Source organism: Nomascus leucogenys, chromosome 3 (genome assembly GCF_006542625.1).
Source record: "Nomascus leucogenys isolate Asia chromosome 3, Asia_NLE_v1, whole genome shotgun sequence".
NCBI classification, from domain to species: domain Eukaryota; kingdom Metazoa; phylum Chordata; class Mammalia; order Primates; family Hylobatidae; genus Nomascus; species Nomascus leucogenys.
Window position 1 is genome coordinate 97,993,561 of NC_044383.1, and position 25,108 is coordinate 98,018,668.

General features: G+C 43.9%; 1 protein-coding gene and 1 long non-coding RNA gene across 4 annotated transcripts in view; one reads left to right on the plus strand and one right to left on the minus strand.

Moving 5' to 3' along the window:
- Window positions 1-25,108, minus strand: part of TRAF3IP2 (TRAF3 interacting protein 2) — a 56,948-nt gene that overhangs the window by 20,585 nt on the left and 11,255 nt on the right. For 2 of the 3 annotated variants that reach the window (XM_030809575.1, XM_030809574.1), the window contains 2 exons: window positions 12,284-13,120; window positions 1,265-1,457 (listed from right to left, as the gene is read on the minus strand). In XM_030809575.1, the coding sequence (XP_030665435.1) occupies window positions 1,265-1,457; window positions 12,284-13,112 (1,022 nt within the window). In that variant the 5' untranslated portion in view covers window positions 13,113-13,120. Of the gene's footprint in view, window positions 1-1,264; window positions 1,458-12,283; window positions 13,165-25,108 lie in introns of those variants that run through there. The other variant, XM_030809573.1, reaches the window with a different exon arrangement.
- Window positions 14,746-23,275, plus strand: LOC115834446. The gene is made up of 3 exons (XR_004029335.1): window positions 14,746-14,837; window positions 15,213-15,434; window positions 18,846-23,275. It is a non-coding gene; the product is annotated as an uncharacterized LOC115834446 (long non-coding RNA).

Sequence of the window (25,108 nt, forward strand, 5' to 3'; positions counted from 1 at the left end):
AATATTGTCATAAATGAAGAAGCTCCATTTACGTGAGTTTTACCTATATATTTTAGATCCATAAATTAAGAGAAAAGGAAAGTCCAAAGAGAATAAGGGAAAAAAATGATTAAAGAGGCAGGGCACAGTGGCTCACGCCTGCAATCCCAGCACTTTGGGAGGCCAAGGCGGGCAGATCACAAGGTCAGGAGTTCGAGACTAGCCTGGCCAATATGGTGAAACCCCATCTCTACTAAAAATACAAAAATTAGCTAGACATGGTGGCACGCAGCTACCCAGGAGACTAAGGCAGGAGAATAGCTTGAACCCGGGAGGTGGAGGTTGCAGTGAGCCAAGATCATGCCACTGCACTCCAGCCTGGGCGACAGAGCAAGGCTCTATCTCAAAAAAAAAAAAAAAAAAAAAAAAGGTTGAAGAATTAGACAACTGAAGTCATGAAAATACAGAGTTAAGCATAGGAGAGACCTAATAATGGTACTCAACATATATGAATGTTTTTATTACAAAAGAAAATAATAGGCCAGGCGCAGTGGCTCATGCCTGTAATACCAGCACTTTGGAAGGCCAAGGTGGGTGGATCACTTGAGCCCAGGAGTTCAAGACCAGCTGGGCAACATAGGGAGATCCCCTCACTACAAAATATACAAAAGTTAGCTGGGCATGGTGGCACGTGCTTCTAGCCCCAGCTACTTAGGAGGCTGAGGTGGGAGGATTGCTTGAACCTGTAAGGTAGAGGTTGCAGTGAGTCAAGTTTGCACCACTGCACTCCAGCCTGGGTGACAGAGCAAAACCCTGTCTCAAAAAAAGAGAAGAACAGGTAATTTTAAATTTTGATGGAAAATTAATTGAATTTAACATTTTAAAGTAAGAAATAGGCTTAAACAGGAACAGACACTAGACATATAAAGAATTGGCTAAGAGTGGAAGTCAGTCATAGTAAAATCAAAAATCTATTTTGTGGACTAAAAATTCAGATGATCTGAAAATAAAAGAAAGGGGTGTCACTTGGAGAACATCTGAAGAGCCTTTCCTTCAAGAGAATTTCGACTAGTCACTAGTGGCTTTCTATGTCTGATAAAGAGATCCTTGTCAACCAGCTTCCGTTTCCTCCTGACCTGAAAAGTCTATATTGGGCGTTCCACCATGTGACTTGCTCACTAACATGGGTTAGCAAACCTATAGAGAATTCTGTTCCATCTTCGTTGCATTGGCATAATTCCTTTCCATATTAAAAATGCCTGAAGGTTGGGCCTGTCATACTTACTGGTGCCTTAGAAGCCCCGGAAAGGAGCAGTCTCTCTGTGCGGGCCTCTCTTCTTGGTCCCAGGGGCTGGGATAATTCAGGATAACCTTCTGCACAGGGTGCAGGCCTCTCACACTGGCTCCAGGCAGGGGCTGCCCAGGCAGAGCCGGCTGGATCACTTGCTGGTAGGCTGCTCGAGGGTAGTCATGGCCATCTGTAGGTGAAGACAACAAAGACAACAGGGAACATCAACTCTAGCTCCTTCGTGTGAAAGGAGTTGTAAGCTCCATGCTCATTTGTGTCTTGATCCAAGCTGAGGGGTCCAGATATCTGTTACCACCTCTGTGATGTTTGCCATATTTCTCTACTGTTAATTACTTGAGTGTTTTCACGAAATTCACTTTTTTTTTTGTCCTAAATAAAAACATCTGTGAAATCACCAGTTTGGTATTCCAGCTGGAAAGCTCAAAAAACTTTTCAAAAAACTCTACACAGGCTCCTCTTTTCGTAAGATACTTAGGAAAATCCAGCCATGAAGAACCTCTTTCACACCACCATTCCTACCATAATTTCCTTCATGTCCCGAACCCAAGGCTAGGAAAAATTATCTGTATGATAGATATAGAATCACTGCTCTGTATTTTCCTCCAAGTGGACACACAAGTGCATGTGCACACACACGTGCGCGCGCACACACACACCCAACTCTCCTCTTAAGAAGAGGTAAATGAATGAAAACTTGGCTCATCCTCCTGGGAACTAGCCAACCAACTGGCAACACCCTCCAACTCCCTTGGTCCTCTCCTGCTAGAGCCTACGTGCACTTGGAGCCAGGGCTGCTTGAAGAGGGCTGGGCTCAGAGCAAAGCCAGAGCTGGCAATGACTTATGTGAATGTGCAACCTGGCAGAAAGTGGGTCCCAGCCAGGACCAGGAGCAGGAGGGTCCCCAGGGAAGGGCAGCCTGCCTGACCAGGCAAAAGAATAGAACTAAAAGCCCAGAGGAGAGATACAGGGAACCAAGTAAGGGTGAGAGGGAAGAGCTCTGAGGGAATGGCCCAGGCCCAAAGGGGGTGAGGTGTTGGGAAATATGAGAGATGCAAGAGGACTGAAGAGAGCCACATGGTAGCCCTGCAAGACGAACAATGAGCACCTCCTAGTGATCCAAGCACTGCCCCTGCTACCCACATATGCAGTAAGACAATCCAAGAGGAGGCGTAACTAGTTAGGACAAGAAGGAAGCTGTTTTGTTGTTTTTTTTTAAAACCCTCATTGATCTTAAAATTATTTTGATTCTTTTAAGATCAACCCTCATTGATCTTAAAATTCTTTTGCTGATTATAAAAGTAATAATCAAGTTTGCCTGCCATGTAGATAGGATACATACAGGGATGTACAGCAAAATAAAACTGGCAAGTAAACAAAAAAGTGACTGGTAGGTTGAAACCAAAATGAGAAGCTGAGAATGTGGCTAAAAATTGATTCTTAAGGCCAGGTGCGGTGGCTCACACCTGTAATCCCAGCACTTTGGGTGGCCAAGGCAGATGGATCACGTGAGTTCAGGAGTTCGAGACCAGCCTGGCCAACATGGTGAAACCTGATCTCTACTAAAAATACAAAAATTAGCTGGGTGTGATGGCGCGCACCTGTAACCCCAACTACTCAGGAAGCTGAGGCAGGAGAAACCCTTGAACTTGGGAGGTGGAGGCTGCAGTGTGCTGAGATTGCGCCATTGCACTCCAGCCTGGGCAACAGGGCAAGACTCCGTCTCAAAAACAAAAAAAAAAAGAACTGTATTCTTAGCTTGGCAAAGCAGTCAGGAGCCATCTACGTTTTCAAAGGAACATTCAGGGGAATTATGGCCTCAAATACAGAACAAGAGATAAATAATGTGCACGTTCACTAGTGTGGCCTTCTCCAGGTTCCCAGTGCCTAGACTCAGGAAACTGTTTGGGTGACCTGGCGATGTGCCCAAGCTAGTCTCTCAAGTGTGGTCAGATTCCCTGGACTAAATCTATTATTGTCTCCTTTGACCCATGTCACCACCTGGGTCCTTCCAATCATGCTTCTTCTGGCAAAAGTGACCATGCCCCTCCAACCCAGGCTGTCTCCTGGCAGGACCCCATGAACCTTGCCCTGATATTGCTTAGGCCTGGTCATGACAAGTAGTAGGGGTTTAAAGAGGGGGAGGAGGAGAAACGGATCTGCCTAGATCTATCCCTGCACCTGGATGACAAAGGAGACTGGGACTTGAAGGGACTGCTCTCAGAATGGAAGACAGGCCCACAGAGACTCCTATGGTCTAGGACAAGGTCTACTGCACAGGCTTCACCTTGGCAGCCTTCTCAGGGCAGGGCGGATATATTCCAGGGGGTCCAGATCACCAGTTGCAGTTTCAGGGCAACAGAGCAGGTCACTACTGCTCCTTTCCCTCAGTTTAAAAAATAGCAAAAAATGCCACTGCTATCAGGTCCCCAGGTAGGGGCCAGCCCTGCTTTTTGATGAACCTTTCGTGAGCAGACCCTTTACAAACCCAGCTGTAGATAGAACCGTCTTGGTGGATTGCACTTACAATCCACCCTGCTTGATCAGGTTCCAGCCCCTGTAGATCTTGCCTCCCACTACACTGTCACTGGCCCACTAAGCTCTGGCTTCATTTTGAATATCTCAAACTTGTCCTCTCCTTTGGGATCCTGAGTTTGCCACCCTTTGTCCAGAATGTTTTTGCCCTAGGTTTTCACAGACTGACTTCTTACCATTCAGAGCTCAGCCCAAATATCACCTGTCCAAAGAGGCCTGCGTCTTCACCCAGTTACTTTATCCCATTCCCTATTTTGCTTTCTTCATAGTTCCTATCATGGGTTTGCATAAGTAAGCATGACTTTTACCTGTCAACTTCTTACCTGCCTTCCCTACTAGAATATAAGCTCTGTGAAAGCATGGACTGTGTCCTCTTGCCATCATGTCTCCAAGGATAGTACTGGCACCCAGGGGATGCTCAATAGATGAATGAATGAAGGCTCAATAGTTACAAAGCCAACTTACAGAAAAAGAGAAGCCATTTAGGACTGCACAATCTATTAATACTTTCTAGGGCACAGGTCTCCTAGACCAGGGGCCCCCAACTCCCAGGCCACAGGCTGGTATGAGTCCATTGCCTTTTAGGAACCAGGCCACACAGTAGGAGGTAAATAGTGGGTGAGCAAGTAAAGCTCTGTCTGTATTTACAACCACTCACCATCACTTGCATTACCGCCTGAGCTCTGCCTCCTGTCAGATCAGCAGCGGCATTAGATTCTCATAGGAGTGCAAACCCTATTGTGAACTGCGCACATGAGGGATCTAGGCTGCACGCTCCTTATGAGAATCCAAGGCCTGCTGATCTGTCACTGTCTTCCATCGCCCCCAGATCTAGCTGCAGGAAAACAAGCTCAGGGCTCCCACTGATTCTACATTATGATGAGTTGTGTAATTATTTCATTATATATTACAATGCAACAATAATAGAAATAAAGTGCACAATAAATATAATGCACTTGAATCATCCCCAAACCATCCCCATCCCCAGTCCGTGGAAAAATTGTCTTCCATGAAACTGGTCCCTGGTGCCAAAAAAGTTGGGGACCACTGCCCTAGACTGTCTTAATTCTCTTCTGCTGTCCATTTGTTTTGGGGGTTTTTTGGTTTAATCGGTGTCTCCCTCCAGAAGTAGGAAGGAGAAACACAAGGTAAAAGAGGAGAAACTTTGCCAGTGGCAAAGTTTATGAGGAAAGAGCTGAAAGTATCTTGAGAAGTTTTTAATGTTTGAAGCCATTTTTCTTCCTATATCCATTAATGAATGGCTAATATTGTTTTATTTGCTTTAAAAGGACTACCAAACTCTAATCATAGGGTTTATTTCTTTTCCAGAAAGCGGATGTTAGTGCTGTTAATCAAAAGCCTTTGAATCAAGGTCATATGATTTCTAACAGATTATTTCCCTCACAACATGTTTTTGTCTCATAGCAACAAATCATATCATTAAAATCACCAAGGCATGTGGGCTAAGTGTTTGATTAGCTGTAACTTTCATTTCAGAAACGGCCACCTGTGGTAAAAAGTTATGCCAGCTTATGTGAGCAGATGAAAATGATACACCTCATCAATTTTTAAAATTAGGGTACTGACAATATAATCCTCCATGCTGTCCTTTTATTGTTGAAAACAAAGGAAAACTGAGTATCAATGGATCAATAAAAAATGAGCGTTCCCTTTTGTAAGTGGAATCTGACCAGCTTTGTCTGGAATTTGACTGGTTGTATGGAAAAGTTTCCTAAATAGGCTGGACATGCCTGTAATCCTAGCACTTTGGGAGGCCTAGGTGGGTGAATCTCTTGAGCCCAGGAGTTTAAGACCAGTCTGAGCAACAAGGTGAAATCCCATCTCTACAAAAAAAATACCAAAAAAAAAACCAAGAAAAATTGCTAAATAAAAACTATGTTTATCAGGTAAATGACCATCTTTTTCACTGCTAAAGTTTTAATCATTTTTTTCCAATTACTATGACGAAGCCTTGCTAATTTACTTCGGTACTATATGTGTAAAATAATGGCTAACATTTATTGATCACTTGCTACATGTCAAGTACCGTTTTAAGTTCCGTATTGAGAATTATAGAGTTCAATTTTCCATTTTCGTAAAGAAGTTTAACTCAGAATAAAAATCCAGATTCCTCACCATGGCCCATCCAGCCTTCATCTTCTAGCACACCATTCTCTCCTTGCTCACTCTGCTAGGCCCCACTGACTTGCTTTTGGTATCTTAATGATATCAAGCTCCTTGCTTCCTTAGCTCCTTGCTTCCTTGACCTTCTCATCCTTTAGGTTTCAGCTCAGATGTCTGCTTAAAGAGACATTCTCTGGCCAACCTATTAATGTCTGTTCCAACAACCAGTTACTTCCCTTATAGCACTTATAACTTGTCATTCTGTTTTTGACTTCTACTTCTTATCCAACTCTCCAGTAGACTGTGAATTCCATGAAAACAAGGAAGGTATATGACTATTTGCTGAATAAATTGATAAGTGGATGGACAGGTTCTGTTTCCAAATTTCATTGACTCCCTTCTTTGCTTCCCTCCCAGACCAAACAAAAAAAAAAAAAAAAGGCTTTTCCAAGGCTTCACATCACAAAGACTCTACTCGTGATTAAGGCTCACTCCTTTCCCCAGGAAGTAGAGAACAGATTTCTTTTTATTCATTCAACAAATATGTATTGAACCTCGATGACCAGGCACTTGGTGAACAAAGATAAATAGGATACAGTTCCCTTGGAAGTAGCTCAAAATAAATGGAGAGAGAAAGAGAAAATCTGTGTGTCTGTGGGTGTCTGTTTTTAAACACAAACCCACACTAGTTAGTGTGTGAGAAGGGGAGACATATGAGTCGACAGCCACCTACTTGAGAATCCCTGTTCAAAAATAGCTTCCCTGCGGACTTGTCCCCAGTGCCTACAGTTCCATCAAGAGAGTTTATTCTGTAGGAGCGGGAAGGTGGATGATGTGATAGACAAATGATTTGCTAGCATGGTAACTCCTCAGTTCAGAGGCAGTGTTAATCACAAAGCAAAAATGAAAATCTTGCACAATCACCAATGGGCGCCCAGGACTGTATGTTATTTGTCAATCCTGTGATCTTCTTGGCCTGAGTACACACGATCTTCATGTTACTGAGCTTTTACCATTTGGAATGTGTAAACCAAATCCCAAATGAGGTTTTCCATTTATCAGTCACAACATGCAACATTTTTCTTCCTTATTAAGAATGGTATTAAAAGAGTTTATGAGAGAGAAATAAAATCTGATTTTCAAGTTGTCAAAAAAATCGTGATATAATGCAATCAGTTTAGCCAGGAAACAAAATGGCCAATATAAACTGTTGCAGGAACTCCCACAGCTGTAAGCAGCTGTGGTTCCTGAAAGGCAACTCCTTTATCATTTCTTCCATCTGGTTTTTTTGTGCATGCATTCTAGCATACAAATAATCCCCTATTTTTTTTTTGGTCCACAGGTACAATTGTACCCATGTACCCATAATTTTATTCTATTCAGTCTCCTTGGTAGAGAAAGCAATAATTTTATAATAAAATGAGGACTCTCTAGACTTAATTCTCTCTTTTCCCAATATATTTGCATCATGAGTTTCATTGGATGGCACAGCCATGAACTCCATGCTGGTGACCTTCAGTGGAAGGATTCGGAGGCAGCAGGAGGCCGACTTCTCCAGGCGGTGGGGTGAGGAGAAAACATAGGCTTATTCCCTTTCTTATTTTCACCTACTTTGAAAACTTTTTTTTTTTTACATGAAAGGGTGACCAATAACCATTTTTGCTTTAACTTGCAAAAAGCTTAGATATGCAATTTGCATGGTGATCATTATTTATTTATATATTCATTAATGGGTAAGGAAGTAATGCTCTTCTAAAGCTGAGCAGAGCCACGTAGCCATGGTTTCCAACTGCACAAGCATCCCTTAGGTGAACAGCTCTTTTGAAGTGGTTTTGTTAGCAATTAAGTGCAGTTATAGCCCTGACATGAAACTAAGCATTTGTACACCTGCCCTGAATGCTTAAAATCTGTGCCAGTGAGTGGGATCTGGAAGTAGAGGAGCACCCTGCAGAACTGGGCTGCAGGATGCATTTAAATAATAACAATAATAACTAAAAGCTGTTAGTATTGAGGGCTTACCACCAGCCAGCCACTTTCCTAGTGCCTTTAATACATTATCTCATTTAATCCTCACAGCAACCTTTGTGGGACTCATTGCTGCTGGAGGCCTCATAAATATTCTAGGGCTGCAATGCCCTGCAACAAAGCCATCAGCACTGGCAACCCTGACCCTCTTCTCTGTGGTTAGATGGGAGCCAGGGCCAAGGGACATGCAAGGTGAATTGGGGCGAGCTTGCCTTCTGTATGTGCTCAGTTTCCCTTTGTTCTTTTCAGTTTTTACTCATTTCTTAATTATAGAAGTAATACCTGTTTGCTATTTTTATTTTTATGTTTTCTATGTGTTTTTTTGTTTTTAAGACTGAGTCTCATTCTGTTGACCAGGCTGGACTGCAGTGGCGCGATCTCAGCTCACTGCAACCTCCACCTTCCAAGTTCAAGTGATTCTCATGCCTCAGCCTCCCTGAGTAGCTGGGATTACAGGCGCCCACCACCATGGCCGGCTAATTTTTGTATTTTTAGTAGACAACATTTCACCATATTGGCCAGGCTGGTCTTGAACTCCTGACCTCAAGTGATCTGCCCTCCTCTGCCTCCCAAGGTGTTGGGATTACAGGTGTGAGCCACTGCACCCGGCCGCTTGCTATTTTTAAAAATCAACAAAAGTATGTGAAATTAGAAGCAAAATATACCTGTCTCCTCTTAATTCCCTGCTTCCCTCCCCACCAAGATCACCACTAGATCCTTCTAGACTTAATATGTACATATAAACATATATAGTTTTAAAAAAATAAACATGGATGGGATCATCACTGCAGCTCTTGCCTTTCAACTTAATCTTTTTGATGTCAGAATGTGTATTCAGTGCAACATGGGCCTAGTAGTCCATTGTATACATAAATCACAAATGACTTATCTGGCCCCTTATTGATAGGCATTGTAATTGTTTTTGTTTTTACTCTAATGCAACAATGCTTTAATAAACATTCTTGTTCTTGTATTTGTATATGCTTGTTTAATGATTCTATAGGATAGATTCCTATAAGTGAAACTGCTGGGCCAAAGAGGAAGCACATATAAAATTGTGATAGTGAAATTGCCTTCTGGGAGATTGCACCAATTTACACTCCTATCAAGAGTGATTGGGAATATTCATTTCTCTGTAACTCCACTAACACTGCATGTTGTCCAAGGTTTTTATTTTTGCACAACTAATCAGGGAAAAGGTATCTTTAAGAATTTTGCACTTCTTAAATCTAATGATGTTGAGTTTGGTTTAATTCTCATATTGGCTATTTGTGTATCTTCTGTGAATTATTCCCCTCTCCTATCCCCGTTCTCTCCCCTCTGCCTTTCAACATCTCTTTTCGCCCCCAGGATCCTAGATGTCTCTCCCCAACCCCCTAACAGAAGGAAATAATACAGAGAGCAAGGGGATGGTGAAATGATGAAAGAAAGCAGGTCCTGGGGCAATAGAGACAAAAAGTGTTCCCAGTCAGGAGTGTTTGCCTTTTAAAGGAGCCTGCCCCAACGGGACAATGCTCACCTCCAAAGACTAGAGTGCCAATGGCACCGTTTCAGCTCCAACAACAGGAAAAGTATTTTCCATGGGAAGTATTTTCCAGAAGGTCCTGGGGCCTTCATTATAACATTGAGTCAGTGCTTTTTTTGTTTATCACAATGAGGCTTTCCATTGTTAGTAGTCAAAGTCAGCTGCTTGGGACTGTATCACAAAGCCTTAAGTATTCACAGTTCTTCGCATTAATCTAAGGAGTTAATCAGAAGTGCAGTTAAAAACATATGTATGCAATGCTTGCCATAGCATTGCTTATTGGATCAGAAAACTGGAAACTATTTGAAATGTCCAACAATAAAGAATAGGTTCATAACAATTTGCTAGATTCATCTGATGAAACACAATGAAGCAGTTTTAAATGATTCTGGAATAAGTACTCAGTGTCACTGCAAACTATTTTAATTTTAGATTAAAAATATATGCAAAGAAAAAAACACTGAAAATTAATATGTCAAAACCCTAATAAGGAATTCTATTTGGGTGACAGAAATATGAAAACTTTTTCTTTTCTTTTTTGAACTTCTGGGCATATTCTAATTTTGGGAGTGACCAAATATTATAATGATCAGAAAAATTATCTTTTTTTTTTTTTTTTGAGATGGAGTCTCATGCTGTCGTCGCCCAGGTGCAATCTCGGCTCACTGTAACCTCTGCCTCCCAGGTTCAGGCAATTCTCGTGCCTCAGTCTCCCAAGTAGCTGGGATTACAGGCGCCCGCCACAACACCTGGCTAATTCTTTTTGTATTTTTAGCAGAGACAGGGTTTCACCATGTTGGCCAGGCTACTCTCAAACTTCTGACCTCAAGTGATCCACCCACCTTGGCCTCCCAAAGTGCTGGGATTACAGGGGTGAGCCACCGTGCCTGGTGAAAACTTACCTTTAAATACAGATAACAGAATGTTAAAAAATAGTTTATGGTATTATTCTCACAAATTATTCCTTTTAAACCTGGCAATCACTGAGAAATACAGCCTTGACCTTGCCAACATTCAGTTCTCAGTGATTCATACTTAAGGGAATCCACCACCACACCCACCCTATGACTGGGTGCTTAGAGCAGGCAGTGGCATCCATGCACTCGCACTCTGTTGACTTCCCAACATTTATACACCACGTCCCAGTTTTAGGCATCACGGGCTCTTTCTCCCCCTCCAGCCCAAGGCCCCATTCTCCTTATACCCTCCTGCTTCCCCAGCCCCTGCCCTCATTCCTGATCTCACACTCATTCTTACCTATTTCTTCCAAGCATCTTCTAAGTTACATTTCTCTATCTCCTCTTTGTTTTTTTTCTTTTTTGAGTTATGAATTACTGTGTTGCTCTCTTCACTTTAGGAAGCTTTATACTTAGTATACATGTACTAATATGTAAATTATGGTTGATTACAGCATTTGTAATTATTTCTAGAATTTATTTTAAAGCTGCACATCAGGCCTTTGGTCAGGCACTTCTTACACTCTTTGAACTACTTTCTGTCCAGTGTTTATTTGCTAAGAAAAATATCACACCTCACAGCCTTGTGTTTCATCTGTAAAGCCCTTTTGTTATTTTCCAGTGACCTCAGCAGAGATTTAACATCAAGAATGGTGGTAGGAAAAAAAAAAATGGTGATAGAACCTTTTATCTCAATCTAAGACTTTATCACTTTCAGAGATGCTTACTGCACTGATACGTATTACTATTTCAGAAGTAGTTTATTGAGAGTCTAGTATGTGCTAGACACTGTGCTTAAATCCTGGGGAATTATGAATTGAAAGTACACGTTTGCGTTTGCAGATGCGCAAAAGTTTGCAGTCCAGAAGGAGAGGAGACAAGTACATAATTAGATGCCATGCTGGTGTTAGGTGTCCCAGCAGGGCCAGAGCAGGAGGGAGACAGAGGCCCTGAAGGAGAACGTGATCTGGGGAGGTTTCCAGAGGGACACTCGAGCTAAGTCTCAAAAAATGTGTATGATGGCGGTTGCATAACTCTGTAAATATACTAAAATTTATTGAATTTCGTATTTAAAATGGGTTAAGGGTAAACCTTACAGTATGTAAATTAGATCTCGATAAAGCAGTTTTTTTAAAAGGTGTATCGAAACTGGGTCAAACACACCAGAAGGAGAAGAACATCGCGGAGAGAGAGAAGAGCCTGGCAAACGCATGGAGATGTGAACCATCACGACAAGCAGGAGGACTGCCAGTCTTAGAGTGGCTGGAACATAGGGTAGCTGTGGATGGTGCAAGTGTCCAAAAGGGTTTAAGCAGCAAAATCACAGAAGCAACTTCATTTTCATGTAATGGCCCGAATCCCAGAGTCTCAATGACATTCTGGGCACCTTCTGGTTTTTTGTTTTGTTTTGCTTTGTTTTTGACTAAAAGCCCTTTCTCTGCCAAGTCTAAGATGGGGAAGAAACATGACGAGAAGGAAGAACCCATATGCCCAAAGATCAGAACAAAACATACATTTTCTAGAAATCATTTGGGTCATCTCTCTGCTTCTAGGCAGGTTTGTTAAACTAACCCAGACAGAGGAACCTGTTTTGTCCTTAAAGGTCCCTAGAGAAGGAGGCTCCAAGTGGGACAGGCTTTAGGCTAAGAAAAAGCATTCTCTGAAGGCCGTTTGCAAATCCAACCACACATGGAAAGCCCCTAAGAGAAGCAGAATGCCCTCCCTGCATTCTGACCTGTTCATGCCGGTCTAGTGACACGAAGCATTGATGTGAGGCCCTTGTTTCTTCAGTCACCCAGCCCACAATGCCCAGAGAAGGTAAAGATCACTTACATGGCACCTGGTGATCAGGACTTCCAGGACAATGGTAATGATAGTTCCATGGAGCATGTGGGGAAAGATTGGGAGGCAGCATCTGTACACATGCTGGATACCTCTGAGGTTCAAACTGAGGGAACTCCCTGGACCTGAGAGGTCTGGGGAGGTCCTGGGGGTAACACACAGAGGTGAGGGGCAGGGGCCTTTCCAGCTGCCTGATGCCCAGGACATCCTGGGGCTGGGAATCATATCCCGTGTCTATGGTTGGCAGATCCAGGCCTGCTCGGTTCCTGTGAGGCTGGGCCCGTTGCACCACCTCCTGGCTACCGCCCAAGGAGTCTGCTGAGGCATTAGGTAAACTTTGGTCTGATTTGTCTGAGTCATGGCCAGTGTCAGGAGAAGCTGCTGAAAGCTGAGATCCCAGCCATTGATTACGTTTTTCCATAAATGAAAACTGATGCTCTGCAGGGAGGGCTCCAACCACAGACTCAGACTCAGGCTCACTGACTGCAGAACACCCAGAAGGGAAAGCTTTGCGCAGGCCTGGGTGTCTCCTGCAGAAGCTGTCTTCACTGTCCTCCAGAACTTGAGTGCACAGGCAGGTGACCAGCTGGGATACAGGCCGCTGGTGATTTGCAAGTTTCAGGGTTGAGTGAGCTTGAGAAAAGTCTCCGGAGGAACTGTGAGGCACTGTGGGTGCAGACAAGCTGTTGGGTGCCATGTTCCTTATATTTGGAGCAGGTGGTTCTGATTCCTCTTCCAGGGAATATTCTGGGATTGGTTTCAGCAACTGACTTGGGTATGGTTCTGATTCATCAACCTCCACAGGAATGCTTCGGTTCATTCTAGTTTCTGGAACAAGAGAAAACATGCCATAGCCTTAGAAGACAGATCAATTCTTGGAGTCCTCACTTTATGACCTTAAGGGACCTCATTCAAGATGTGGTTTAAATTAACAGTGAGACACCAATGTGCTTGCAAAGCCCTAATCACATAAAATTGTTTACTTATCCTCCAGGCAAAAGCACTAATGCTTATTAAGATATTTTATCTTGAAGGCAATTCAAAGAATGTGATTGGACCATCCTGTGGTAGAAATCATTCACCAGCAAGGGGAAAACACAGATGAAAATCAACTGCCAAGTATTGAGGAAAGAGAAATTATCATAATGTGGGCTGCTTCGTGTGTGCTTGGAATACATGATGAAATAAATCTTAGTAACTGATATGGAATGATTGCTAAGATATATTGAGTTTTTTTAAAAGCCAGGCGCAGAGCAGTGTGCATACTATGCTGCTATTTTGTGTAAAAAACGAGAGAAGAATGTGTGTTTGTGTGTGCGTATCTGCTTGTATATGTGTAAACCGTGTGGAGGATATACAGACATTGCTACACTGGTTGCCTTTGAGGATGGAATTAAGCTGAGGGAGAGGAGTGGGAGGAAGTTTTCACCTTTTGAACTTTTATAATTTTGTTGCGTTTGACTATTGCCTAATTTTAAAAAATAAAAGTTTTTTTTTTAAGCAAAGAAAGCAAGCCCAAGTTTAAAACACATTGAAAAAAGGTCAGAGTGACATTTTCTACCAAATTTTAGGTCATTTGGAGGACTTAATTCCCTCTGGGCGCTATGCCTGCAACAAAGGTAGCCATGACCATCTGGTTTGTGATGTAGTAGAACCAGCAAGGCTCGCTAAACTAGACCTTAGCCTGCAGAGCATTTATCCCACAGTCCAGGCAATATTGCTTTTAGCTGTAAGAAGAACTCTTAATTAACCTAACACAATGAGAAAGAAAACCAGCCTCCTGTCATCATTAAACTGATTGAGATGATGCCTTGACTGCAGGGGGAGGAAGAAGGCAGTCCAGAGGACTGCACAGGAGCAACTGGGGGTTTGCAGGAGGCTGCAGGGCAGATGTCGTAAAAGAGCAAGCAAGCGAAAAAGAAGAAATCCCAGAGGGTTATTCTATGCAAGGCTAGTACACAGCATACTTCAAATACCAGAGAGAGAAAAGGGATTGTGTCTGGATTTAAAAATTCCTACTTTGGATCCATGTCGCATTTCAACCACAAACATTCACTGAGGGCTCACTGTGCCTAAAGTCAGGTTACACAAATTATGGTTCTAAGACAAGTTTCGGAGAGCATGAATTCACTTTCTCTTGCACCTTGTACCCAATCCAATGGGATCAGGACAGCATGCATTTTGAAATGCTCCCCTTTCACACAGATGGGGCCAGCAGTTTGTCACCAAATGTACTTAACAGCCTACAGAAAGATACCTCTCCACTCCCTGCCAAATGAATGCTCTTTGACATTCTTCTCCCACTTGATATCAAACTTACCCACCTGCTGCACAACGACCCTTGCTCTGTTTTCTGACACAACAGAAAACTCAACTTCTAATTTCGGGCTGGCCTTCCCTCCTTCCCTCCATCTCTCCCTTTCCCTATCCTTGTCCTTTTCAGGCTGTGTATGTCCTCTGCTCATTGGCTCTGCAGAAAAGGAGACCTCATCAGCTAAAGTGATCAGACGTTATAAAAATGAACAAGAGCCTACCCAAAAAACCCGTAAATATCGCAGCTTTTTATTATTTAAAAAACGTTTGGCCGAGCGCAGTGGCTCAGGCCCGTAATCCCAGCACTTTGGGAGGCTGAGGCGGGTGGATCACCTGAGATCAGGTATTCCAGACGAGCCTGGCTAACATGGCAAAACCTCCTCTCTACGAGAAGTACAAAAATTAGCTGGGCGTAGTGGCATGTGCACGTAATTCCAGCTACTCAGGAGGCTGAGGCAGGAGAATCGCTTGAACCTGGGAGGTGGAGGTTGCAGTGAGCTGAGATTGCGCCACTGCACTCCAGCCTCGGCGACAAGAGCGAGACTCCATCTCCAAAAAAAAAAAAATTCACCATTTTTTCCCTTTCTTTCTTGCAATTTTTCCACAGTTATGAAATTGGATGCGCCATACGACATGCTCTTCAGCTGGTCAGAAAACAAAAGTATTTTTTCAAGGCCTGGCTGACTGTTGTGTCATCTTCCACATGCACTTGTGGGCCCACAGCTGAACGGGAGGCAAAAAGATGCAAAAAGTGAGCTGACTGGCAGGAGGACTAATTCCTGTCCTCTCTTTATTGCCATGGGATTCGCTTTCAATCCTCACTCTTCAGGTACAACTATTTCCATTCTCCCTGGGTTTTCCAATGTGAGTACCTTAGAAGTGCTTTTCTACCCAAAGAAAAAAAAAGTTGCAAATTCTACTCTTCTAGCTGAGGAGCCATCTGGGGGCTTGGAGGAGGCTTTAAAAAAAAGTGATGAGGGCAGTCATCTCACATAAACTGGAAATCTGAGGTCATCCTCTGGTGGGAATTCTTCTGTTAAAACTGGTCTGGGGCTGGGCGTGGTGGCTCACACCTGTAACCCCAGCACTTTGAAGGCTGAGGCAGGAGGATTACTTGACCCCAAGAGTTCAAGACCAGCTTTGGCAACATAATGAGACCCTGTCTCTACAAAAAATTGAACAAATTAGCCAGGTGCAGTGGCGTGCACCTGTAGTCCCAGCTACTTGGGAGGCTGAGGTGAGAGGTCACTTGAGCCCTGGAGGTCCAGCCTGCAGTGAGCCGAGATCGTGCCACGGCACTCCAGCCTGAGTGACAGAGCAAGACCCTGTCTCAAAAAATAAAAATAATTTTTTAAAAAACTGGTCTGGCCAGGCACGGTGGCTAACGCCTATAGTCCCAACACTTTAGGAGGCCAAGGTGGGTGGATCACCTGAGGTCAGGAGTTCAAGACTAGCCTGGCCAACATGGTGAAACCCTGTCTCTACTAAAAGTACAAAAATTAGCTGGGTATGGTGGCAGGCACCTGTAACCCCGGCTACTTGGGAGACTGAGGCAGAAGAATCGATTAAGCCTGGGAGGCGGAGGTTGCAGTGAGCCGAGATCACACCTGTTGTACCCCAGCCTGGGCGACAGGAGTGAAACTCTGTCTCAAAATAAAATAAAATAAACTGGTCTGAAAAGGAACACCTGACTTTTGAGTATTTAGTAAATAAACCTGGCATGGCAAGAAACAACTTCTAATAAAACTATGGAATAATCTTTAAAAAACAAAATGGACCCTGGTGTTTCAAACATGTCACTATCAAATACTCAAACAGCAGATAATTACAGAACTCAACTATGTGTCCAACTCAATGCTGTGTATCCCCCTTCTGACTATAAGCCCAACTGAAATAGTTTTAATACTTTTTAAATAACCACAAGTGATACAAAATTCAAGAGGTACCAAAGGGTATGCACGCCGGGTGCCATGGCTCATGCCTGTAATCCCAGCACTTTGGGAGGCCAAGATGGGCAGATCGCAAAGTCAGGAGTCGAGACCAGCCTGGCCAACATGGTGAAACCCCGCCTCTACTAAAAATACAAAAATTAGCCGGGCATGGTGGCGGGTACCTGTAATCCCAGCTACTCCAGAGGCTGAGGCAGGAGAATTGCTTGAACCCGGGAGGCGGAGGTTGCAGTGAGCCGAGATCGTGCCACTACACTCCAGCCTGGGTGACACAGCGAGACTCCATCTCAAAAAAAAAAAAAAAAAAAAGGAGGTATGCAGTGAGAGATAATCACAGTGATTTCTGAAGACACAGAAAACATTCTTCCTACCTTCAAGTTGCTGTGATCCAGCCTAAGAGAGGAAACTAACATGCAGAAAACCCACGACTGGCGTCCCAGGGCCTTTGTGCTTGTCGCTCCCTCTTCATGGAACACCCTTCCCCCACACAGCTGCATGGCTGGCTTCCTTTCTCCTTCAGGTCTTTCCTTGGCTGTCACCTCAGGGAGGTCTCCCTGGTCGCACTCCCTAAAATGTTTACACTCTCCTCTCATTCCCATCTCCCTTCCATGCTTTACCTTCTTATCCAGCAGTTATCACTGTCTTATATATTACCCAAATGTATATGATATACACAAATATCTAATAATCTCTTATTTGCTCATCGCCTCTCCCTTCTCCCAGAATATAAACTTCCTAAGGGTGCAATTTTCTCTTTTCTTTTTCTTTGTGACACGGGGGTCTTGCTCTGTCACCCAGGCTGAAGAGCAGTACCTAGATCATGGTTCACTGCAGCCTCAAACTCCAGGGCTCAAGCGATCCTCCCACCTCAGTCTCCCAAGTAGCTAGGACTACAGGCGCATGCCATCGTGCCTAATTTTTTTTTCTTTTTTTTCTGAGACAGAGTCTTGCTCTGTCACCCAGGTTGAAGTGCAGTGACACGGCCTCGGCTCACTGCAACCTCTGCCTCCAGGGTTCAAGCGATTCTCGTGCCTCAGCCTTCTGAGTAGCTGTGATTACAGGTGTGCGCCACTGCGTCTGGCTAATTTTTGTATTTTTAGTAGAGACGGAGTTTCACCACGTTGGCCAGGCTGGTCCCAAACTCCTGACCTCAGGTGATCCGCCCGCCTCGGCCTCCCAGAGTGCTGGGATTACAGGTGTGAGCCACTGTGCCAGTCGGCGTGCCTGACTTTTAAAATTTTTTTGTAGAGATGAGGTCTCACTGTGCTACCCAAACTGGTATTGAACTCTTTACCTCAAGCAGTCCTCCCACCTCAGCCTCCCAAAGTGCTGGGATTATAAGTGAGCCACCACACCTGGCCTGGGGGCATGATTTTTGACTGTTCTGTTTACAGCTATATTCTCAACACCTAGAACTGCACCTGGCACATAGTAGGTGCTCAATAAAGATTCATTGAATGAATAGTTGATGCCTATTTCAGAGAGGGGACAGACAGGTCCATGTAGCCGGATCAGTGACAATGAGAATGTTGTCAACAACAATGTTGGGTAGCAAGGAGTATCTGGTGGGCCTGGTCCTCAGAGTTCTTAAAATTATGCCACATAGGTGACCCTTCCCTCTTCTTTTTTTTTCCTCTCCAGAACATTAAGTGCCCACTACGTGTCAAGCACCCAAGTTAGGTCTGGGCCATGCCCAAAGGTCCTGCCCATGGGCAGGATTGACCACAACCCTTACTTGCAGAATAAAGGTGATGCCATCAGCCAGTGTAATGGGAGCATCTGCTCTTATTCCAGGCAGGGAGATGCTGGTCTTTGTGCCTCTGCAGAGCTCCACCTAGAACAGAAAAGGGTGGGGCACGCCTGCCACTACCACACAGGCCCCTTCCAGCCCCAGACCCCTGTCTGAACTGGCAGAAAGTGGGCAACCCTGCCAACTCTCCTGAGGCAGTCAGAGAGAACAATTACAAATGCCACATCAGGGGGCCACAGACAGATTAATGGGTTATGTCAGGGATGGCAGTTTTATCTGTTTTGTCTTTAATGTCAATAGTGTAAAAATACTAAACATTAAAAAACAATCACTCAGTATCTCACCATTGTATTTTTAAAATACAAAAAAAACCATTCAGCAGAGGGTGAGAGCATGTACCCTGGGTAAGCATGGGTGGGCATGAACTGGGGACAGAGGTGAGTCCTGGGGACATACAACTGGATGGAACAGCTGTGCATGTGAGCCTGGTTCTTGCTTGTTCTGACCCAACCCATTTTTCTGTCTTTTCTTTTTTTTCCAGGCTTTCTCCATATTTACGTGCTTGTAACTCTGGCATGACCTTTGCTCCAGTCTCTACCAGAGGGTGGTGCCTGGATTGAAGTGGAAAAGTCGTTCTCCAGCCATGACCCAGGGAGCAAGCACTGACTCCTCAGGGGAACAGGAGACCTGCCAACTAGGACCCTGGGAGCCTCCATGCTGGCAGTGCCCTGGGTCATCTCAGGCTCATCAGCAAATCCTGGGGGGAGAGCGGGGCTGGAGGGCGAAGAAACCCAGGAGAGGTCCTGGCTCAGAACCCCCCTCTCTGAGGCTCCCGATACGGAGCCCAGGCCCCACACCCAGAGACTCTGAGTATTTTTGTTTATTGTATGTAAAATACTAGTGTATTTTTGTTTAAGTCTCACGGGTAAACAGGTTCTCTCATACTTTGCCAAGGGAAATGTTATCTGTGCAATTTGGCAATAACTATCAGAATTTTAAAAGCTTATGCCCTTTGACCTAGTAATTTCACTTCTAAGAATTTCCCCTGCAGAGATATGTATATCTTGTATGAAATGAAGAAGCTATGAAGACAGGCAATGCCACAGTGTTTATAATAGCAAAGACCGGACGCAACCCACATGTCTAAAGGTTCTGATTTTTAAAACTGTAGTATGTCTGTACAATGAGCACTCCACATGCTTTAAGAATGAGGAAGGGCTGTGTGAACTGAAATGGAACTATCTCTAAGATTTATTAAGTTAAAAAAACTCAAGAGTAGCACAGTGTGTAGGGTATGCCATCATTTGTATGATATAAGGTCGTATATCTGCCATCTCAAATGAGGAACAGTGGTTGCCTCTGGGAAGGGAACTGGATGGCTAGGAATGGGGTAGGAAAGAGGTTTGCTTTTCAGAACATTTTATACCATTTAAGTTTTGTAACAAGTGCATCTATATTGACTTACAAGATAAAAAATGAAAAGGAAAGGCTCCGCTAGTGATTCTGATGCTCACAAAGATTAAGAACCAATGCGAATGAGGAATCCTGAGACCACCCAGGAGAGAGTGAACATATCTCTTCAAATATCAAAAACCATTCAGCAGAGGATGAGAACACGTGCCCGGGGTAAGCATGGGTGGGCATGAGCTGGGGACAGAGGTGATTCCCAGGGACATACAACTACCTTGCCCTCCTGGGATCAGGTCTTCCTCCCACCTTAGCCTCCCATATTGCTGGGACCACAGGCATGCACCACCATGCCTGGTTAATTTTTTTTTTTTTTTTTTTTTTTTTGTAGCGACAGAGTCTTGCCATGTTGCCTAGGCTGGTCTCAAACTCCTGGGCTCAAGCAATGCTTCCGCCTATGCCTTCCAAAGTGCTGAGATTACAGGCGTGAGCCACTGCACCCAGCCTGACAGTAGCTTTTAATCTGTGGACTCTCATCACCGTTTGGACTGTGAGCTGTGGTTCTAGCTCTTGGATCTGACGGGCATTTTCCCTCAAATCTGTCAGTTTCTCTCTCCAGGTCCCTCACTTTGTCTTCCTTTATGCCCCTCGGGCCTGAGACCTTTCTCTGGGCTTCTCTACTCTGCCCCGAGCTGCCTAGTTTTGCGAATAATGTCACATCCAGATGTCAGCAGCCCTGATGTCCATGTGACAATGCTCCCTTGGTGTCCCAGTGACAGATTTTCCCATGCTTCACCCTCTCTCTTTTTTCATTGTTTTTCTGTACACAGCTCTTAGTCAAGCCCCTTGAGCTGCCTCCAACTGTTTGCTCATGTCTGTTCCCAACAATCTTTTCCTCTTCTAGCACAATCTTCCTTAACTTACTAGTTTTTTGAAACGGAGCCTATTAGTCTTCACAACGCTACCTTTCTGATCTCACAGTTCATCAAAAAGCTTTTCCTCCCATCATGCCTGCCTCCCTTTCTTCAGGTCCATTAGACTCCACCGTGGCCTGTGTGGGAAGCAAGTCTCTCCCAGGGCACACATGAACAGACTTCATGCCCACATCCACAGTGAACAGTGGCTTCTGCCTTCCAGATGGGCTTACCCTAAATTAACACATATTCCTAGGATGTGGGAACATATCCAATACTTAAATGCATAGGCTCTGGGTTCAGACTCCCTAGGGTTAAATTCTCCCTGTGCCGGCTAGCTGCATGATTAGATTTGTGATCTTGACAAAGTTACCTAAGGTCTCTGGGCCTCACTTTTCTCATCTGCAAAATAGGGAAAATAGCAACACTTTTCCATAGGGGTGTGGTGAGGATAAAGAGTAGATGTAAATAAAGTGTTGAATGTAGAGCCTGGCCCATATCAAGCTCTTAAAAAGCAGTGGCCATTTTGTTATTTTTACCGCAACTACAACTGCAGTTATTATCTGGCTTCGGAGCTCTCTTTTTAAAGACAGTATTCCCTGGTTTTACACCCAGGTGCTAATACTATTCTATGAAGCTAATGTAGAGAGACCATATCTTTTTAACAAACATGTGTATATATGAGTCATTTCCAGCACATTTGATACACATCATCTCGTTTTGTCCTTAAAACAAGCCTAGGCCATAAGGAGGGTAAGTGTTACCACTTTGCCATTCCTGTTTTACAGAGGCTTAGACACATTGAGAAGCTTTTCCATAGTCACTTAACAAGTTATGGGTGAAGCCATATCAAGCCTTTAGATCTCCAAGCTCTTTCCATTAAACCATATAAATCAGGGGTTGGCAAACTTTTTCTGCAAAGGGGACAGATAGTAAATAGTTTAAGCCTTATGGGCCACATGCTGTGTCTGTTTCATATTCTGCTCCTTTTTTATTTTTATTAAGAAAAAACACCCTTTAAACATATAAAAACCATTCTGAACAACAGGCTGGTGCCAAAAACAGGTCATGGTAACCATTGGCTCTAAGGTTGTAGTTTACTGTTGATATAGATTGTATGCTGATAAGCCAAAATACAAACCTAATGAAACTGACATACTTAAGCAACTTTACTCTTTGTTAGCAATCATTGTTAATATTTATTGAATGGTTACTATGTGGGAAATGCTGTTCCAAGTGTGATAGATATATTAACTTACCTAATCCTCACACCCACTCTAATTTCATAGGTACTATTGTCAGACTCATTTTACAGACAGGAAAAGCAAGGGATAGAGAAGGTAAGTAACTTTTCCAAGGTGACATGGCTATTAAGTAGCAGAGCTGTGATTCAGATATAAGCGGTTTGGCACCAGACCCTGTGCACTTAACTGCTTGCATCTCGGTTGGGAGCACTGACTGGTTCAGCTATTGGGAAGGAAGAAAGGGGGTGGTGAGGCCACATAACCCCTAGGAGATTCTGGAATAAATATGCTTCAGAGCCATTCACCTTGAAGCTGAGGAGGCATGGAAGCAGGTCACCTGTGTTCTGTACAGCATCACCAGGCTGGAAATCTGCCATGGCTTTCCTTCATGCCATTACAATAGAGGATACAGATGAGGCTGCAGAGGCATCTTGATTTGAGAAAAGCATTTGATTGGATCTCATTAAATTTTAATCATAAACTGAATTCAAAATAAATTGAAAACTGGTTGACAGAGCACCAACAAAGGGTGATGATAAATGGTGATGCATCTAGAGGGGAGCTATCTTCCAGGGGACAACTCTAAGGCAAGGACGGATGGGATTTAATGAAGGTATTATGTCCCCAGAAGAAGACAAATAGTGCAGCAAGGAACAGAGGAAGGACAGGAGTGAGCAGCCTGAGTAATTAATAAACCATATTAACAGCTCCTCCATAATCAGGCCTTGGTGATCACAACTGCTTGGATTTTTTCTTAAGCTTTCTTTGAGTCAGGAATAGGTTTGAAGAGTCCTAGAGACACACAGCATGAATACTTCAGGTGGACATTAAAAAGAAATCTATAAATTTACAGCTGGGAGGATCCTGAGATCTACTTTAGATCAGAAACTTTCAATTACAAGATTCCCAAGGCCTTACTTCATTCCCCAGAGAGTAATCTTTTTAATAAATGTCCAAAAGTCATGGATTTAAAAAAAAATCTGTAAACTCATTAATGTCCTTTGTTTCCTGCCCAAATGCATGCAAACTTTAATAACACTGGTTTGCTGAGTGGAAGGTTGGTTTTGAGTGAACTGTTTGGCTCGGATTCAAACTCCAGTGAACAAATACTTCCAAGTTTACTTGCAGAATTTCCCATACAGAGAAGTTCTTCCACTGGGCTTGCCAGAGGATTTGAAACAGTGGTGAGCCCTGGAAGGAAGGGAACATTTACTGGCCCTTGGACATAAACCCAGCACAGTAAGACTCCATCAGGCTGAAAGCAGTGCAGTATGAACCGACCTGATTTGAGGACGTTTGCTCTGGCACTCCTCTGAGCTACTAAATGAGGAGGAGAAGGACTAATGGGAACACACTGACTCCTTCACATTAGAAGTTATAATAAACATTTAGAGAACAACCTCAAACCAGCCCATGTTGTTTTTTTTTTCTGTCGTTGTCATTGTTTTGGTTTTTTTTTTGTTTCTTCAGATAAGATGGTTTCTCTAAGCACATGTGTGATCCCTAATTCAGCCACAGCCACAGAGTGAAGGAGAGGAAGGGGTAGAAAGGAAAAATCAAGAGAGGAAGAGGAAGGGAGAAAAAGGAAGGAAGGAGAATGGAAGAGAAGTAAGGAAAGTGGGGAAATGCCGAAGGATTTTTTTGTATTTGCCTTTTATTGGTGTAGGAGAGACACTTATTGTAATTTGTATGTAGTGCTGGGTATGAGAAGGGGCAGTTGGAAGGGAAGGGAAAGAATGAATATAGGTGAAAGGTAAGAGTGTCATAGGGTAAGCTGGGAGGCCAGGAAGAGTTTGGACAGACAGCTCAGAGTAGGAAGAGAGTTCAGAGCGGGGAGGGAGACCTGTTGACTCTGGGAAGGGGAAAGGGAAAAAACATTGGCATCCTGACTGCAGGGAAACAATGAGGCAGCGGAGAGCAAGTATCCCTCATTGCTGAGGGAACTGCCAAGACCCCAGGCAGCCTCAGTCTATGGGGTGCGGCCTGTAGGGTGCGAGGAGAGGGGCACAGGCTGGGAGCTCCGGTCAGTCCTGGCCCTCCTAAAGGGCTTGAGTTCAGCTGCCTTATCAGGGAACCAAGCCAAACCAGCACAGACCTAAGGATCACCCCATGGATGGAAGCCCACCCTTCTTCAGCCAGTCTACAGCTCCTGGTATCCGGGAAGGTCTGTGCACACACACACACACGTGCATACACACACATAAGGCGTGCACACACAGCTACAGAGTGAGCTGAGTAGTCACAGCCAAGCACATGTGTGCTCCCAGGAGGCCTGCTGGACACGGGAGGCAAAGACCATAAGTGGGAGAAACAACAGCCTGGTTTTCACGAACTAAAAATACCTTGGTGACAACGCATTGGGAAGAAACAGGAGAGGCCCAGGGGGGCAGCTTCTTGATTCCAGTCCTCAGACACTTTCTCACGGAAAAATCCTTCAGACTGCAGGATTGTTTTGATAAGGAAATGTGATCAAACATTAGGGGTCATTTCGCTGGATCTGAAAGGAATTTAAAGTTGAATATGCCTCATCTGTGTTCACTGTTTTTTTTCTGCAGCAGTTGCAATTCATATATGTTTTTAGAAGCTAATCTAAAATTGCCTGCAGAAGAAAAATGATTTGAATTCAGGATATTCCTGAGATTTCCATTCTGCAATGTGTAAAACAAAGATTTAATTTAGACAAACTACCCCACCATAATCTTTCTGAATGCCTGTTGAAGAGTGCCTGCAAATATGACTGTCTTCTCCTCTTTTTCTTTTCAGAGCATTTGAAAGTCACTAACTCCTTAATCCCGGGAGAAGCAGGCTTTAACATTTCCTGTCTCTACACCCTCCAAAAATGAGTAACCCTGAGTTAAGAACCTTTCTATCCGACATGTTGCTACATTACTCAGACCTCACTTCTGTTTAACCCACCCCACGCAAGGAACAGAGCAGAGTAACTACATTATCCATCTTTTGATGCTCCGTCATGGAGTGACTGGTAGCTGCAGCAGCAGATTAAGAATGACTGTGGTGTGTGGCCTTTAAGGATTAGAGCGAGGCTGGCAAGTGCACAACAGTTAGCCTGCTTTCAGAGAATGGTGCATCGTTGTTTGAAAATAAAATCAGGAACTCATTGCAGGTGAAATATCTTGAAATTCCTGTCCTTTCATCCCAGGGGAATAGAGAGAAATGCCTAAAAACATGACATGGACTACACCAGGACATCCCACAGAAACAGATTAGCAATACCAAAA